This window comes from Oncorhynchus masou, chromosome 14, assembly GCF_036934945.1.
Source record: "Oncorhynchus masou masou isolate Uvic2021 chromosome 14, UVic_Omas_1.1, whole genome shotgun sequence".
Lineage (NCBI taxonomy): Eukaryota > Metazoa > Chordata > Actinopteri > Salmoniformes > Salmonidae > Oncorhynchus > Oncorhynchus masou.
The window spans coordinates 18,507,240-18,524,678 of NC_088225.1; the positions used below are offsets into that span (position 1 = coordinate 18,507,240).

General features: G+C 46.2%; 1 protein-coding gene across 1 annotated transcript; it reads left to right on the top strand.

Moving 5' to 3' along the window:
* The first annotated feature begins 9,347 nt into the window (after positions 1-9,347).
* LOC135553822 (protein FAM117A-like) lies at positions 9,348-14,310 on the top strand. Its single transcript, XM_064985758.1, has 8 exons — positions 9,348-9,420; positions 9,703-9,848; positions 11,846-11,941; positions 12,190-12,303; positions 12,800-12,907; positions 13,081-13,264; positions 13,351-13,507; positions 13,589-14,310. Exons 1-8 carry the CDS (start codon positions 9,348-9,350, stop codon positions 13,848-13,850), a joined length of 1,140 nt encoding a protein of 379 aa, XP_064841830.1. The 3' UTR covers positions 13,851-14,310.
* The last annotated feature ends 3,129 nt before the right edge of the window (positions 14,311-17,439 follow it).

Here is a 17,439-nt window from a genome sequence, read left to right on the forward strand (position 1 = left end):
TCTGCTCATACCTTCTCCAACCTTTCTCCTGAGTCTGCCTCCTCAACCCTCCTCTCTTCCCTTTCTGCATCCTTTGACTCTCTATGTCCCCTATCCTCCAGGCCGGCTCGGTCCTCCCTTCCCGCTCCGTGGCTCGACGACTCATTGCGAGCTCACAGAACAGTGCTCCGGGCAGCCGAGCGGAAATGGAGGAAAACTCGCCTCCCTGCGGACCTGGCATCCTTTCACTCCCTCCTCTCTACATTTTCCTCCTCTGTCTCTGCTGCTAAAGCCACTTTCTTCCACTCTAAATTCCAAGCATCTGCCTCTAACCCTAGGAAGCTCTTTGCCACCTTCTCCTCCCTCCTGAATCCTCCTCCCCCTCCTCCCTCCTCCCTCTCTGCAGATGACTTCGTCAACCATTTTGAAAAGAAGGTCGACGACATCCGATCCTCGTTTGCTAAGTCAAACGACACCGCTGGTTCTGCTCACACTGCCCTACCCTGTGCTCTGACCTCTTTCTCCCCTCTCTCTCCAGATGAAATCTCGCTTCTTGTGACGGCCGGCCGCCCAACAACCTGCCCGCTTGACCCTATCCCCTCCTCTCTTCTCCAGACCATTTCCGGAGACCTTCTCCCTTACCTCACCTCGCTCATCAACTCATCCCTGACCGCTGGCTACGTCCCTTCCGTCTTCAAGAGAGCGAGAGTTGCACCCCTTCTGAAAAAACCTACACTCGATCCCTCCGATGTCAACAACTACAGACCAGTATCCCTTCTTTCTTTTCTCTCCAAAACTCTTGAACGTGCCGTCCTTGGCCAGCTCTCCCGCTATCTCTCTCAGAATGACCTTCTTGATCCAAATCAGTCAGGTTTCAAGACTAGTCATTCAACTGAGACTGCTCTTCTCTGTATCACGGAGGCGCTCCGCACTGCTAAAGCTAACTCTCTCTCCTCTGCTCTCATCCTTCTAGACCTATCGGCTGCCTTCGATACTGTGAACCATCAGATCCTCCTCTCCACCCTCTCCGAGTTGGGCATCTCCGGCGCAGCCCACGCTTGGATTGCGTCCTACCTGACAGGTCGCTCCTACCAGGTGGCGTGGCGAGAATCTGTCTCCTCGCCACGCACTCTCACCACTGGTGTCCCCCAGGGCTCTGTTCTAGGCCCTCTCCTATTCTCGCTATACACCAAGTCACTTGGCTCTGTCATAACCTCACATGGTCTCTCCTATCATTGCTATGCAGACGACACACAATTAATCTTCTCCTTTTCCCCTTCTGATGACCAGGTGGTGAATCGCATCTCTGCATGTCTGGCAGACATATCAGTGTGGATGACGGATCACCACCTCAAGCTGAACCTCGGCAAGACGGAGCTGCTCTTCCTCCCGGGGAAGGACTGCCCGTTCCATGATCTCGCCATGACGGTTGACAACTCCATTGTGTCCTCCTCCCAGAGCGCTAAGAACCTTGGCGTGATCCTGGACAACACCCTGTCGTTCTCAACTAACATCAAGGCGGTGGCCCGTTCCTGTAGGTTCATGCTCTACAACATCCGCAGAGTACAACCCTGCCTCACACAGGAAGCGGCGCAGGTCCTAATCCAGGCACTTGTCATCTCCCGTCTGGATTACTGCAACTCGCTGTTGGCTGGGCTCCCTGCCTGTGCCATTAAACCCCTACAACTCATCCAGAACGCCGCAGCCCGTCTGGTGTTCAACCTTCCCAAGTTCTCTCACGTCACCCCGCTCCTCCGCTCTCTCCACTGGCTTCCAGTTGAAGCTCGCATCCGCTACAAGACCATGGTGCTTGCCTACGGAGCTGTGAGGGGAACGGCACCGCAGTACCTCCAGGCTCTGATCAGGCCCTACACCCAAGCAAGGGCACTGCGTTCATCCACCTCTGGCCTGCTCGCCTCCCTACCATTGAGGAAGTACAGTTCCCGCTCAGCCCAGTCAAAACTGTTCGCTGCTCTGGCCCCCCAATGGTGGAACAAACTCCCTCACGACGCCAGGACAGCGGAGTCAATCACCACCTTCCGGAGACACCTGAAACCCCACCTCTTCAAGGAATACCTAGGATAGGATAAAGTAATCCTTCTCACCCCCCCCCCCTTAAATAATTTAGATGCACTATTGTAAAGTGGCTGTTCCACTGGATGTCAGAAGGTGAATTCACCAATTTGTGAGTCGCTCTGGATAAGAGCGTCTGCTAAATGACTTAAATGTAAATGTAAATGTAAATTTGCGTGCTCGTCGTCCACACCAGGGTCTTGACCTGACTGCAGTTCGGTTTCTTTTTTTCTCTCCCCAATTTCGTGGTATCCAATTGTTGTAGTAGCTACTATCTTGTCTCATTGCTACAACTCCCATACGGGATCGGGAGAGACGAAGGTTGAAAGTCATGCGTCCTCCGATACACAACCCAACCAGCCGCACTGCTTCTTAACACAGCGCACATCCAACCCGGAAGCCAGCCGCACCAATGTGCCAGAGGAAACACCGTGTACCTGGCAACCTTGGTTAGCGCGCACTGGCACACTGGAGAAGTGTGGTCTTTATGGATGAATCCCAGTTTCAACTGTACCGTGCAGACGGCGTGTATGGCGTTGTGTGTGCGAACGGTTTGCTGATGTCTATTTTGTGAACAGAGTACCCCATGGTGGCGGTGGGGTTATGGTATGGGAAGGCATAAGCTCAGGACAACGAACACATTTGCATTTTATCGATGGCAATTTGAATGCACAGAGATACTGTGACGAGATCCTGAGGCCCATTGTTGTGCCGTTCATCTGCTGCCACCACCACCATCTGCTGCCACTATGTCACAAGGATCTGCACACAATTCTTTTAAGATGAAACGGTCTCAGTTCTTCCATGGCCTGCATACTCACCAGACATGTCACCCATTGATCATGTTTGGTGTGCTCTGGATTGTCGTATACAGCAGTGTTCCAGTTCCCACCAATATCCAGAAACTTTGCACAGCCATTGCCAGCAGCATACCACCCTGCATACCACTGCTAGCTTGCTACTGAAGCTAAGCAGGTTTGGTCCTGGATGGGAGACCAGATGCTGCTGGAAGTTGTGTTGGAGGGGCCAGTAGGAGGCACTCTTTCCTCTGGTCTAAGAAATATCCCAATTGCCCCTGGGCATTGATTGGAACACTGCCCTGTGTAGGGTGCTGTCTTCCGGATGAGATGTTAAAACGGGTGTCCTGACTCTCTGAGGTCATTAAAGATCCCATGGCACTTATTGTAAGAGGAGGGGTGTTAACCCCGGTGTCCTGGCTAAATTCCCCATCTGGCCCTCAAACCATCACGGTCACCTAATAATTTACAATTGGCTCATTCCTCCTCTCCCCTGTAACTATTCCCCAGGTCGTTGCTGCAAATGAGAACATGTTCTCAGTCAACTTACCTGGTAAAATAACGGAAAAATAAATTGGAAGAGGAGTAGGGTAACAGGCCTGATCAATTATATGCGAAGGAGATGTGTCACTCTGTGTGAGGGAAATGGTCACACCAGATATTGACTGGTTTTCTGATCCACACCCTGCCCTTTTTTTAAGGTATCTGTGAACAACGAATGCATGTCTGTATTCCCACTCATGAGAAATCAATAGATTAGGGCCTAATTTATTTATTTCAATTGACTGATTTCCTTATATGAACTAACAAACTAAAACCTTTGAAATTGTTGCATGTTGCTTTTATATTTTTTGAATCGGTGTTGATAAAGGAGTTTAATCCATAATGTTCGAACATGAAAGAGGAATGTGTGTGAATGTATTGTGGGGGCAAAGGCATAGGAGTGAGAAGCCCTGGTGTACACTGCTGGTTTGAGATTTAATCAACTGGGAGGGAACATTATGACTTTCGAGGGCAGACCCTTGATAGATAGATAGATAGATAGATAGATGGAGTTTATGACCAATAAAAGTTAAGTCGTATTTTTCAGTACCCAACCAGATCAAGAATGTGTCATTCGCCTCACCCACTTGTAAGCAAATTCACTCTGTACCGGTAGCCCCCTGTATATAGTTTCGCTATTGTTATTTTACTGCTGCTCTTTAATTAGTTGTTACTTTTATTTATTATTCATATTTTTTTTAATTGCATTGTTGATTTAAGGACTTGTAAGTAAGCATTTCACTGTGAGGTCTACACCTGTTGTATTTGGCTCATGTGACTAATACGATTTGATTAACCACGTTTCCATCCAGAGTATTAATGCGACTAAAGTGGTAACATATAAAAAATAAGTCACTACAAGTAGTTTTGGTACAATTTTATAAATGCCGACAGGTTATTTGTTCGTTCGAAATGGTGGGATCTTTTTGTGTCAGTAAAATATATTATGTGAGAAATGATAACTGCAGTGGAGGCTGGTGGGAGGTGCTGTAGGAGGATGGACTCATTGTAAAGACTGGAATGGTATAAATGGAACCGTATCAAACACAAGGAAACCACATGTATGACTCCGTTCCATTAATTCTGTTACAGCCTTTACAATGAGCCCATCCTCCTATAGCTCCTCCCACCAGCCTCCACTGAATAACCATCATATTGAAGTGAACTTGGAGTCGAGACGATATGGTGTGTGTGGTCCTCTCATTATTACTGGGGGAAACCATGCAGTTTATTAGGCGACAGATGAAATAAGTTCTGAACTTCACAGGGTGATGAAAGTGCATGGTGATCTTGATGCTCCATTCCAATAGATAGAGGGTGTTGTTCTGGTGACATGATTGATGCTTGACTGCCGTTTGACAAATACAAATATTCTCGTTCTTATCCATTTTAATCTCATCGTGTAGACCACCCTACCCACACTGTATCTTTGAGCTGTTTGGTAGAGCCAGAGTAAGCACATTTTCTATTTAACCCATCCGGTTTGGTGACAACTATCAAACATCACATAGCTTTAGTATACGCTACATATCATGATTATTTTAATCAGTAAAATGGCCTTGATAAATGGTCAGTGTTAATATTTTTATTTGTATTGCCCCTGAACTCTGAAGGTGTTTTAAGAGTGTAATATTTAATTACACTACCTACCTCTGTACCCTCTCATGTACCAATGTCAATAGAGGTTTTAAGGGACCTTTTTATTTTTTTATTTTTTTTATTTTTTATTTCACCTTTATTTAACCAGGTAGGCTAGTTGAGAACAAGTTCTCATTTACAACTGCGACCTGACCAAGATAAAGCATAGCAGTGTGAACAGACAACACAGAGTTACACATGGAGTAAACAATTAACAAGTCAATAACACAGTAGAAAAAAAGGGGAGTCTATATACAATGTGTGCAAAAGGCATGAGGAGGTAGGCGAATAATTACAATATTGCAGATTAACACTGGATTGATAAATGATCATGTACAGGTAGAGATATTGGTGTGCAAAAGAGCAGAAAAGTAAATAAATAAAATAAAAACTGTGGGGATGAGGTAGGTGAAAATGGGTGGGCCATTTACCAATAGATTATGTACAGCTGCAGCGATCGGTTAGCTGCACAGATAGCTGATGTTTGAAGTTGGTGAGGGAGATAAAGGTCTCCAACTTCAGCGATTTTTGCAATTTGTTCCAGTCACAGGCAGCAGAGTACTGGAACGAAAGGCGGCCGAATGAGGTGTTGGCTTTAGGGATGATCAGTGAGATACACCTGCTGGAGCGCGTGCTACGGATGGGTGTTGCCATCGTGACCAGTGAACTGAGATAAGGCGGAGCTTTACCTAGCATGGCCTTGTAGACGACCTGGAGCCAGTGGGTCTTGCGACGAATATGTAGCGAGGGCCAGCCGACTAGAGCATACAAGTCGCAGTGGTGGGTTGTATAAGGTGCTTTAGTGACAAAACGGATGGCACTGTGGTAAACTGCATCCAGTTTGCTGAGAAGAGTGTTGGAAGCAATTTTGTAGATGACATCGCCGAAGTCAAGGATCGGTAGGATAGTCAGTTTTACTAGGGTACGCTTGGCAGCGTGAGTGAAGGAGGCTTTGTTACGGAATAGAAAGCCGACTCTTGATTTGATTTTCGATTGGAGATGTTTGATATGGGTCTGGAAGGAGAGTTTGCAGTCTAGCCAGACACCTAGGTACTTATAGGTGTCCACATATTCAAGGTCGGAACCATCCAGTGTGGTGATGCTAGTCGGGCAAGCGGGTGCAGGCAGCGATCGGTTGAAAAGCATGCATTTGGTTTTACTAGCGTTTAAGAGCAGTTGGAGGCCACGGAAGGAGTGTTGTATGGCATTGAAGCTCATTTGGAGGTTAGATAGCACAGTGTCCAATGACGGGCCGAAAGTATATAGAATGGTGTCGTCTGCGTAGAGGTGGATCAGGGAATCGCCCGCAGCAAGAGCAACATCATTGATATATACAGAGAAAAGAGTAGGCCCGAGAATTGAACCCTGTGGCACCCCCATAGAGACTGCCAGAGGACCAGACAGCATGCCCTCCGATTTGACACACTGAACTCTGTCTGCAAAGTAATTGGTGAACCAGGCAAGGCAGTCATCCGAAAAACTGAGGCTACTGAGTCTGCCGATAAGAATATGGTGATTGACAGAGTCGAAAGCCTTGGCAAGGTCGATGAAGACGGCTGCACAGTACTGTCTTTTATCGATGGCGGTTATGATGTCGTTTAGTACCTTGAGTGTGGCTGAGGTGCACCCGTGACCGGCTCGGAAACCAGATTGCATAGCGGAGAAGGTACGGTGGGATTCGAGATGGTCAGTGACCTGTTTGTTGACTTGGCTTTCGAAGACCTTAGATAGGCAAGGCAGAATGGATATAGGTCTGTAACAGTTTGGGTCCAGGGTGTCTCCCCTTTGAAGAGGGGGATGACTGCGGCAGCTTTCCAGTCCTTGGGGATCTCAGACGATATGAAAGAGAGGTTGAACAGGCTGGTAATAGGGGTTGCGACAATGGCGGCGGATAGTTTCAGAAATAGAGGGTCCAGATTGTCAAGCCCAGCTGATTTATACGGGTCCAGGTTTTGCAGCTCTTTCAGAACATCTGCTATCTGGATTTGGGTAAAGGAGAACCTGGAGAGGCTTGGGCGAGGAGCTGCGGGGGGGGCGGAGCTGTTGGTCGAGGTTGGAGTAGCCAGGCAGAAGGCATGGCCAGCCGTTGAGAAATGCTTGTTGAAGTTTTCAATAATCATGGATTTGTCGGTGGTGACCGTGTTCCCTAGCCTCAGTGCAGTGGGCAGCTGGGAGGAGGTGCTCTTGTTCTCCATGGACTTCACAGTGTCCCAGAACTTTTTGGAGTTGGAGCTACAGGATGCAAACTTCTGCCTGAAGAAGCTGGCCTTAGCTTTCCTGACTGACTGCGTGTATTGGTTCCGGACTTCCCTGAACAGTTGCATATCGCGGGGACTGTTCGATGCTATTGCAGTCCGCCACAGGATGTTTTTGTGCTGGTCGAGGGCAGTCAGGTCTGGAGTGAACCAAGGGCTATATCTGTTCTTAGTTCTGCATTTTTTGAACGGAGCATGCTTATCTAAAATGGTGAGGAAGTTACTCTTAAAGAATGACCAGGCATCCTCAACTGACGGGATGAGGTCAATGTCCTTCCAGGGTACCCGGGCCAGGTTGATTAGAAAGGCCTGCTCACAGAAGTGTTTTAGGGAGTGTTTGACAGTGATGAGGGGTGGTCGTTTGACTGCGGCTCCGTAGCGGATACAGGCAATGAGGCAGTGGTCGCTGAGATCCTGATTGAAGACAGCGGAGGTGTATTTGGAGGGCCAGTTGGTCAGGATGACGTCTATGAGGGTGCCCTTGCTTACAGAGTTAGGGTTGTACCTGGTGGGTTCCTTGATGATTTGTGTGAGATTGAGGGCATCTAGCTTAGATTGTAGGACTGCCGGGGTGTTAAGCATATCCCAGTTTAGGTCACCTAACAGAACAAACTCTGAAGCTAGATGGGGGCAATCAATTCACAAATGGTGTCCAGGGCACAGCTGGGAGCTGAGGGGGTCGGTAGCAGGCGGCAACAGTGAGCGACTTATTTCTGGAGAGAGTAATTTTCAGAATTAGTAGTTCGAACTGTTTGGGTATGGACCTGGAAAGTATGACATTACTTTGCAGGCTATCTCTGCAGTAGACTGCAACTCCTCCCCTTTGGCAGTTCTATCTTGACGGAAGATGTTATAGTTGGGTATGGAAATCTCAGAATTTTTGGTGGCCTTCCTGAGCCAGGACTCAGACACGGCAAGGACATCAGGGTTAGCAGAGTGTGCTAAAGCGGTGAGTAAAACAAACTTAGGGAGGAGGCTTCTGATGTTGACATGCATGAAACCAAGGCTTTTTCGATCACAGAAGTCAACAAATGAGGGTGCCTGGGGACATGCAGGGCCTGGGTTTACCTCCACATCACCCGCGGAACAGAGAAGGAGTAGTATGAGGGTGCGGCTAAAGGCTATCTGGTAAACTGGTCGCCTAGAGCATTGGGGACAGAGAATAAGAGGAGCAGGTTTCTGGGCATGGTAGAATATATTCAGGGCATAATGCGCAGACAGGGGTATGGTGGGGTGCGGGTACAGCGGAGGTAAGTCCAGGCACTGGGTGATGATGAGAGAGGTATCTCTGGACATGCTAGTTGTAATGGGTGAGGTCACCGCATGTGTGGGAGGTGGGACAAAGGAGGTATCAGGGGTATGAAGAGTGGAACTAGGCGCTCCATTGTGAACTAAAACAATGATAACTAACCTGAACAACAGTATACAAGGCATATTGACATTTGAGAGAGACATACAGCGAGGCATACAGTAATCACAGGTGTTGAGTTGGGAAAGCTAGCTTAAACAGTAGGTGAGACAACAACAGCTAATCAGCTAGCACAACAACAGCAGGTAAAATGGCATTGACTAGGCAACGGGGCCGACAGATAAAACATAAACAAGCAGAATGAGGTACCGTGATTAATGGACAGTCCAGCGTGCATCAGCTATGTAGCCAGGTGATCAGTGTCCAGGGGGCAGGGAAGCTGGATTAGTGAGTGTTATCCAGGTAAAAAAAAAAAAACGAACAATGACTAAATAGCTTGTAGCTAGTTAGCTAGTTAGCTTCTGGAGGTTCTTGAGTGTGTTCTAAAAATTAACAATAATAGCGATTCCGTATCACATTGTCACCTTTGTTTTGTGGCCTGTAATTCCACAGTGTGTTTCAACAGTACACTGTAATGATGCACCAGTAACTCGAGTGCTTGTTCTGTGGTGTTTATTTATACATCCTGTTTGCCCTGGGAAGTGGTGTGAGTTGGGGAAAAGGTTTCAGGAGTAGAATTGTTGCCAGTCTTGTGCAACATGTCTTTGGAGGGCTTTGCTGTAGGCTCAGTGGCTTGGCTCACACCTGCCAGAGATGATTTACAAAGAGCTGCCAATACACACCTACTTGTACTACGAGCTCATCGAGCCCTACGAGGGGAGGTGGGGTCCGGGGGAGGCCTTTTTATGAACTCCTGCTGGTGCTAAAGTAGTTTTGAGCCTCCTTTATGATGTGACTGTTTGTTCCAACTACGTTGCACCGGTAGGCTGAGCATTGAGTTTGTCAGACCAATATGCTGTCGAACTGGGGCACCGTCACACAAAACATCCCTCCATACAAGATTAGCATCTGTCTTCTGTTACAAATATTGACCTCATCACACACACCCAGTATAAAGCAGACACGTTTCATATCAGTAAATGTGATGTCTTTTGGCTGTTTCCTTCAGGCGACAGGAGCAAGTCTCGCCCCCCAAAGCCGACCATTCGTCGCACCCTGTCCCTGGATACAATTGTTGGACCATATCTGCAGGGCCGGTGGCCCAAGGAGGCAGAGAGCCAAGGAGTCACCTGTGTCAATGACAAGGCCACACAGGTAAACTGACCGGACTCAAGTCACAGCCCAAATGTGAATTTAACATTAACATCCATTTAATCCTATAGATCTGAAACCGAGAGGAATATACTCGTCAAGCCTGTATTGATATGGCTTAAAAGACATTTGTAGCTGCCCATTCAATTTGTCACCGTTGTTGCTTACAATAGCCATACTTTTAATCTATGAAAATGTGTGTTATAAACACTGTTAGCCTCACTTGGTCTTTATATTACAGAATAGGACATCTGAGGCTTTTGCTGCAGGTGTCTAGCAGTTCCATTCTGAAGCTGAGGAGCAGTGGAAGGCAGCCAACTGGATATAGTTGTTTTGTTCTCTTCATCCTCTGCTGTCTCTTCAATCTCAACCTACCCCCCCCCCCTCTACTGTCTCTTCAACCTCAACCTACCCCCCCCCCCACTGTCTCTTCAATCTCAACATACCCCCCCCTCTACTGTCTCTTCAACCTCAACCATTATCTCCTTTCTTCAGTAATGAAACTGTCACATTTTCCCATACAACCAGCTTCTTGTGGATTTGGGGGAGTTCCCCTCTGCCACAAACACACAAACTAGAGAGATACCCAATCTAAACTATTTGTAGTAACCGGTTCAAAACCCCTTTGTAATATTACAAAGTAAATCTACATCAAATAAAACACGAGGCTGAACTGGCATTCAAAGCGTAAGACACCCAGAACATTCCATCACCTTTTGACCGGATCTTTTTATAGCCCTGTGTCCTGTGATCTCTCTGGTCATGTTTGGTGTCGGAAGGGAGGAGGGGGTGTGTAGGGAGCAGTAACACTACACTGACAGGGTTGGGTAACTGACTGTCCCTCCGTGACACATTTAGCCACGATGTCTGACCACGGCTCCACCAGATAGGGCGGAAGATGGCGTCAAGGTTTTTTGTCATTTATAGCCCGGGACCGACACTGTTACACTACTGTGCGTCATGACATCAGTGTGGAACTCTGTGAGAGGACTGAGAGTTCCAGGAGACTAGACCCAGAGAGAAGACTGCATTTTGGGGAAACGTGACCTGGAGAGGAACCTGCATTTGGAGGAGAGGAGGCCCAGAGAAAATAGCTAAGTTAGGGGGAGGGAGAACAGGAAAAAATAAATTGATGTTGAGGAGAAATTGGCCATCAGCAAGAGGATCCTGTCCAGGCTGTGTGTGAAGCAGTAGTGTGGAGACGAGGGAGGGCAGCTCAGCAGATAGACCGCCACACACCCACATCCTCCCGTCTGCCAGCAACGCTCACCCCAGGGCTTGTGGGCATTAGAGGAGTGGGGCCTATGTCGGTAGGAACTCTCCACTGTCCTCTCTCTTCTTCCTCCTCCTCTTGCATGTGACAACATGGAGCTCAGTTGTGATGAATGAAGGAGGGACAGCACAGGATGTCACCATGTTGATTACCCAAACTCTGTGGCGGCCTCCTATTCTGTGTGAATACAGCTGTCAGTCTACATGTTTTGTGTACTAATGTTAAACTGTGTCTGTGCTGCTGTAGCTGACGTGTGTCCCTTGTGTATTTGCATTGCTGTGGTTTTTGTTTTACTCATTTGTAGGGGGTGTTTTCAGCAACAGTGGTTTACTCTTCGCCTGCCTCTCTGCCTCTGCACAGCTGTGTAGCTGGCAGGTGTGCCTGACAGCTGTAGGGCACCACTTCTGTACTCTAGTCAAATCATGTAGCTCGGGTGATGTTTCACTTCCATAGGTGTCAAATGTACAGCGAGAGAAGAGCAAAACGGGTTCACCGCTCTGTAATGTTCTACTAAAAGGTCAATCTTAGAACTTGTAGATAAAGTTACCAGTTGTGTAGTTAAATGATCAATAATAACATCCTGTCTGACTCCAATCCAATCAGCAAAGTTTCCACAGCAAAAAAAATATTTTCAAGTCAGTTCAGTTTTTCAGAAAGTGTGTGTTGTGTGCAGAGTTGTATAAGCAACATGTGGCTGGTTACTATAACAACCCTGCTCCTTCCATAGACTCCCAGCTCCTGGGCAGAGGAGACTCGGGGAAGAAGAAGTGTTGGCGGACACAAACGCTCAGCATCATGGGGCAGCGCTGAACACTTGAGGGATGTGAGTACTTTCTTTGAATGTAAATGTTTACTAAAAAAGGTCCTTTAACCAGGAGCTTGTCAATCAAACATCATTCTCACAATGCACCAGTAAAACTCAGAGATGGGACTATTTTTACTCTCCTGTTGTCTGCAGAGACTCGGCCAGTCACACTCCTCTCTCCCTGTTAAATTATTCCTCCCCTCATTCTTTCCTCTGAAAGACAAGCGTCTCTTCTAAGTCCTTTTCCCTCTATGACTTGGCCTCAGGTGGTTAAGCTCAAGCACCAGCTGCAGAAGCGCTCCCGACACGCCCCTCCCTCTGGGGGATATGAGCGTCCCCACCACCCCCTACCTGGAGGCCATGTGCCAGGCGCTACACAGGTACGTCCTATACAGCCCTCCCCATAATACTGTGGATTTGATCTGTACTCTGAGCCCGTCCTTATTTATACTGCAACTTGTTTACTTGAATTTAAAATGTTATTTTTGATTTTGAATGTCCCCTGGATGACTAATGTAAGATCATGTATGCAGACAGTGTGACCCAGGAGGTGTTCAGAGTGTTCACTGACACAGAACACTGATGGTCGGCCTCCTGAGTTTCTCAGGCAGAGTAGAGAGGCGTTAGCAACAGGGCCAGAAAAACAGCACTGCTTTTCTTAGGAGCTGGTGTCATCAAGCTGCCTGGTTGCACCATCGCCACGCTATGACAGGAATGCACATTGACAGGAATACACTCGTACTGATATGTGTAGCTACATGGCCTTTGGTACATACCCTCACACTCAAGCCCCTTTGTGTGGAACAGATAAGATGAGACCATACACACTCCTGTGCTCCATTTTCATGTGTCCTTGGTGACCCCCCACCCCCCCAGACGGTGCCCCTGAGCAGGTTGGCCCCTCGGCTGCGGCGCAGTGTGGAAGGTCTGAACCTGGAGCTGGAGGGGGTCTTTGTGTCAGAGACACCTGAGGACCAGCACAAGGTGAGCATGTTGATATAAAGCCTATCTGCTTGCGTACCGGCTGGCTTAGATCCATGATCTCAACCCTCTATGGATCCACTGGATCCCTCTAGTGACAGCCAATTAGCTCTTATTTCTCTCCAATGGCCAGTGTCCCATAGCCTCACTGTACCCTCTCCCTGTTCCCCTGTTAGATCCTGGATGTCCCAGATGGCCACAGAGCCCCAGTTCCTGCCCAGAGGTGCAGCAGTGGTACCCAGAGTGAACCCTCCCCTGGCTCGTTCGACCCTGCATTGCTCTCTCCATCTGAGTCTCCCTGTTCCCTGAACCCAGCTCTACTCTCCCCATCTCAGTCTCCCTGCCCCATGGGAGAGTCAGGTGAGTAAATGGATGGTTTGTTAGACTTGAATGACTTAAATACCGTAGTGGACCTTTTTAAATCATTTTTTCCCCTCTCTGTGTAGACCCTGTGGACTGTGAGACCGTGTACCCCTCTCCAGTTGTTCTGGACCCCTCCCTGTTTCAGCCCTCCTCCTCCCCTCGTCCCAACAAGACCTACTCCTTCCAGAGGGAGCCCCCTGAAGGCTGTGAGCGAGTACGCGTAGTGTGTGAAGAGGCTATGTGAGTATTGAAACACACAAGAGACTTTGTGTAATTAGAAATGATTTGGGCTAATCATCTCTTTCTGTCCCTCAACCCCAGGTCTCCCTGTCAGAGAGAACCTCTCCTCCAGGTATCCTGCCCTGACCCCAACAAGGTGAATTTCACTCCCCATGGAGGCTCTGCCTTCTGCCCTGTCAGTCTACTCAAGCCCTTGCTGCCCTCCATGGACCTCCTGTTCCGCGGCCTGTCAGTCTCGCCTGTCACAGGCTGCTCAGGTCAAGGCTCTGCCCCCTACCAGACAGTTGGGCATTCAGTTGGGGGCTACATGAGTGGACCCCTCCAGGACACAACCACCATGTGACTGTGGATATGGGGTTGTTTTCAGACTAATGAGGATGGATTTATCCTAATAGATTAAATCAAGATAGCTGCCACCACCTTGTCAGAGATTATGACAAGCCTCCAGATCTATTCAACTAAGATCAACAAAAAGAGAGACCTCTACAGTGGGATCAGGATCAAATCTGTCATTGGTGTTCTATCCTGATTCTCAGAGGGACTTGCTGCTCTGGGTACATTGATAGTCACTTGCCCCCTTGGTTAGGGAGGGTAAATAAGTTGTACAAATGTTTGTGTGACACTTTTATTCTACACAACTTGGCCTTGCTCTGATACCCTTAGATTTGTTATAGCTAGAGCTTGGAGTCAGAGATGTACTAATTAGTGATGCCTGGGTTGACTCATAACCCGCAGTCCCCGCGGTTATATCTGTGGGGTGGATGGGTTTAGAGTCATTAAATATTGTGTGGCAGGCTGGTTGAATAAAGAGAAATAATACCTTTAAAAAAATCCATAAATGTGTAATTATTGTGCAATTTATAAAGGCTACATTGTGGTTCATCTTTCATTATCTGGTATTAGTGCATAAACCTAATCTGCAGGGCTTAACTGTAGGCACGCCAAATAGCCCACAGCCAATCGCCAAGTAATACTTTTGGGAACAGGCAGAAAAAGTTATCAATCCACAGAGGCAAAAAGGACATTGTTTTAATTCAATAAGACAAAAGCTAGGACAGGAGAGTTGAAAACAAAGAGAAGGGAGGGCCAGAAAAGTCATGTTTGGAAACGATTTGGTGAAGTGGTTAAAGAGGATGACAGCAGACGGAACTTCAAATTGGCCTATGGCATGTCAAGGGAACTGTGAAATCTGGGCACTGACTTGACCGGTCTATAACCTCTCACATAGCCTTAATAATAACTCCTGCAGAATGAAGCATTCCTTGCAGTAAAATCATACACTAAATGTAGGGTTAAATTTGGAACAGGAGTGGAGACATATGATTTATTAATGCATCTTGAGAGAATGCCATGCTCAGATACCATCTGTAGAGGTGCTGTCTTCATCATAAAAGCTGATAGTATTTCAACCACATAAAAAAATGCATCAAAACCGAACTGAAATCTTAGCAGAAACACGTTGGGTCGTTTTCACAGCTTTTACCCCATACAGCCGGTCAAACTGATGTCATTTGGACAGAACATCTTTCCCTTAATATGTTTTTTGTTGCGTTATTGTATTTTCTCCCCGGTCTCTAAAATGTATTTTCTCCGCGAAAGATGACCGAGAACTTTACCAATGTCAACTAGATTGAAGCACTAATTCTATTGATCTATTACATTCTGTTGAGCAAGTGTTTATTTAAACAAATTAATGATTTAATGCAGTGTAAGTATTTACACATTTGATGCGCTAAAATAAAAGCAACTTAAGAAAAGGAACACTCGGACTATAGTGATATTATGTATGATCTCAACAATGTAAAGAATGCAATGATCGGTGGGATCTAGAGCCATGCGTTTTGATTTTAAATGCATTGATCCGTGGGATCTACATGCGTAGACCCCCCCCTCCCCCCCGTCCCCCGTCGGGGCATGGACTCTTCAAGGTGTTCAAAGCGTTCCTCAGGAATACTGGCCCATGTCGGCGCGAATGATTCCCACAGGTGTCAAGTTTGCTGGATGTCCTTTGGGTGGTGGACCCTATTTGATACGCAAAGGAAACTTTTGGGCGTGAAAAACCCAGCAGTGTTCCAGTTCTTGACACAAACCAGTGCGTCTTGCACCTAACGTTACTACCATACCCCATATGTATGTGGGCACTCCAAAGAGTAAATATGTTATTCATACCCTGATTATTAATCTCCCTTTACAATACCTATGTATTCTCACGAACATTTGAACTGAAAGTTGAAGAACAACTAAATTGGGCCTCAGTCAGTTATTAATAGTGCATGTCTGAATTGTACCGACTCTGTCAGTATACTAGCTAGCTACATCTACCATTTCTAAGTGCTAAACTCGTCATGGAGATTTAGCTTAGTAGGCCTGTGACATACATACTTAATTTTGCATTAAAAAATAATTACATTCATATAGTTTAACAATAATCTTTGCTTCAAACATTTAGGATTATGTCCATTGTTGCCATCACACAAACCTGTAAGAAAATACACATACAGTATGGATGCAACATCAAATGTGGCATTGGAATGCAGCTTCCGGATCACTTCCCCAAAATATAGTTAATGGAACGTTTGTTCACAATACCTAAGTGCTCATTAGACTTCCATATGTCTATTTAACATTCCCATAAGTTAGCGAGGGTCGGCATAATGTTTAAAAGGTTTTTAAAAAATATATAAAAGTTGGACAATGAATGAAGATATTCCAAACATTTAGAATTGTTTAATCAAATGAGATATTGTTCAGTCATTTTGGTGGGAAATCAGTTATTCAATTTATTGCAAAATGTCTCAATTTTTTCTTATAATGTATTCATATATATGAGGTATACAAAACATACCAGACTATCCAGGTGAAAGCCATGATCTCTTGTTGATGTCACTTGTTAAATCCACTTCAAATGTGTAGATGAAGGGGAGGAGACAGGTTAAAGAAGGATTTTTAAACCTTGATACATGGATTGTGTGTGTCCATTCAGAGGGTGAATGGGCAAGACAAAAGATGGAATGGGGTATGTCCATTTCTGAGTCCCAATGTTTATCATGAATTTGGATATTGTCTTTGTATTCTCTTGTCCCATTGATGGGGGTGAATGTATTGTTTTTGAATCTGTCAAGTAATTGTTCATTATGATAAACATTTCCCATATTTAGGGCCTAGTAGAATGTTTTTACAGTTGGTTTGTGAGTATACCTAGTGAGTACTCACTGTGACTTGCCCTATCCCTTGCTCAGGTTGAGGATGAGCAATGTTTATGGCAATATAGTGGCTGTTCCTATATCAGTTTGAAATGCATGTTGTGTCATGCATGAGCATGAACCTCTGCTCTCTTCTGATGTAAAGGCACAGTCTGAATCATTTGGACATAGTTGTCTTTTCCCCCAGCTTCAGATACGATTTACCTTGCTGTTTTGTGATGTAAAATGACATTGTATCACCAATATGTAGGTGTTCCTCCATTACTTTCCTGTAAAATGTAATGTTTTAAGCATTGAAGTTGTTTAAACATGTTTTTAGTTTGACAGTAGACACTAACATTAAATGGACATTAAACCAATTGTGAATGGGTTCAGTCATGATTATTGAACAATGCTAAAATGTGGTGGTGCATTTCAATGTTGTCAAAGTTGTCTTCGACACGTGGAGCCGTGTCTCTGGAGTAGAAGCCCCGCCCATTCTCTAGTCCGTCTGTTTCAATGGCAGAATCTTGTGGTTTATTGCCTTATTTGGACCAATAGAATCCATCCACATCCCTGTACGAAAAAAGACACGCGACAAGTTCGAGAAAGCCCCGCAAATGTTTTCAATAGTCGTCTGTGTAGACTGCCATTTAAATAAACAAATCAAAGAGTATAGATCACATATATTACAGCTGAATCTTTTGATACATCAACAAAAATAAGAACATTTCGAGCTACCTTGTATGC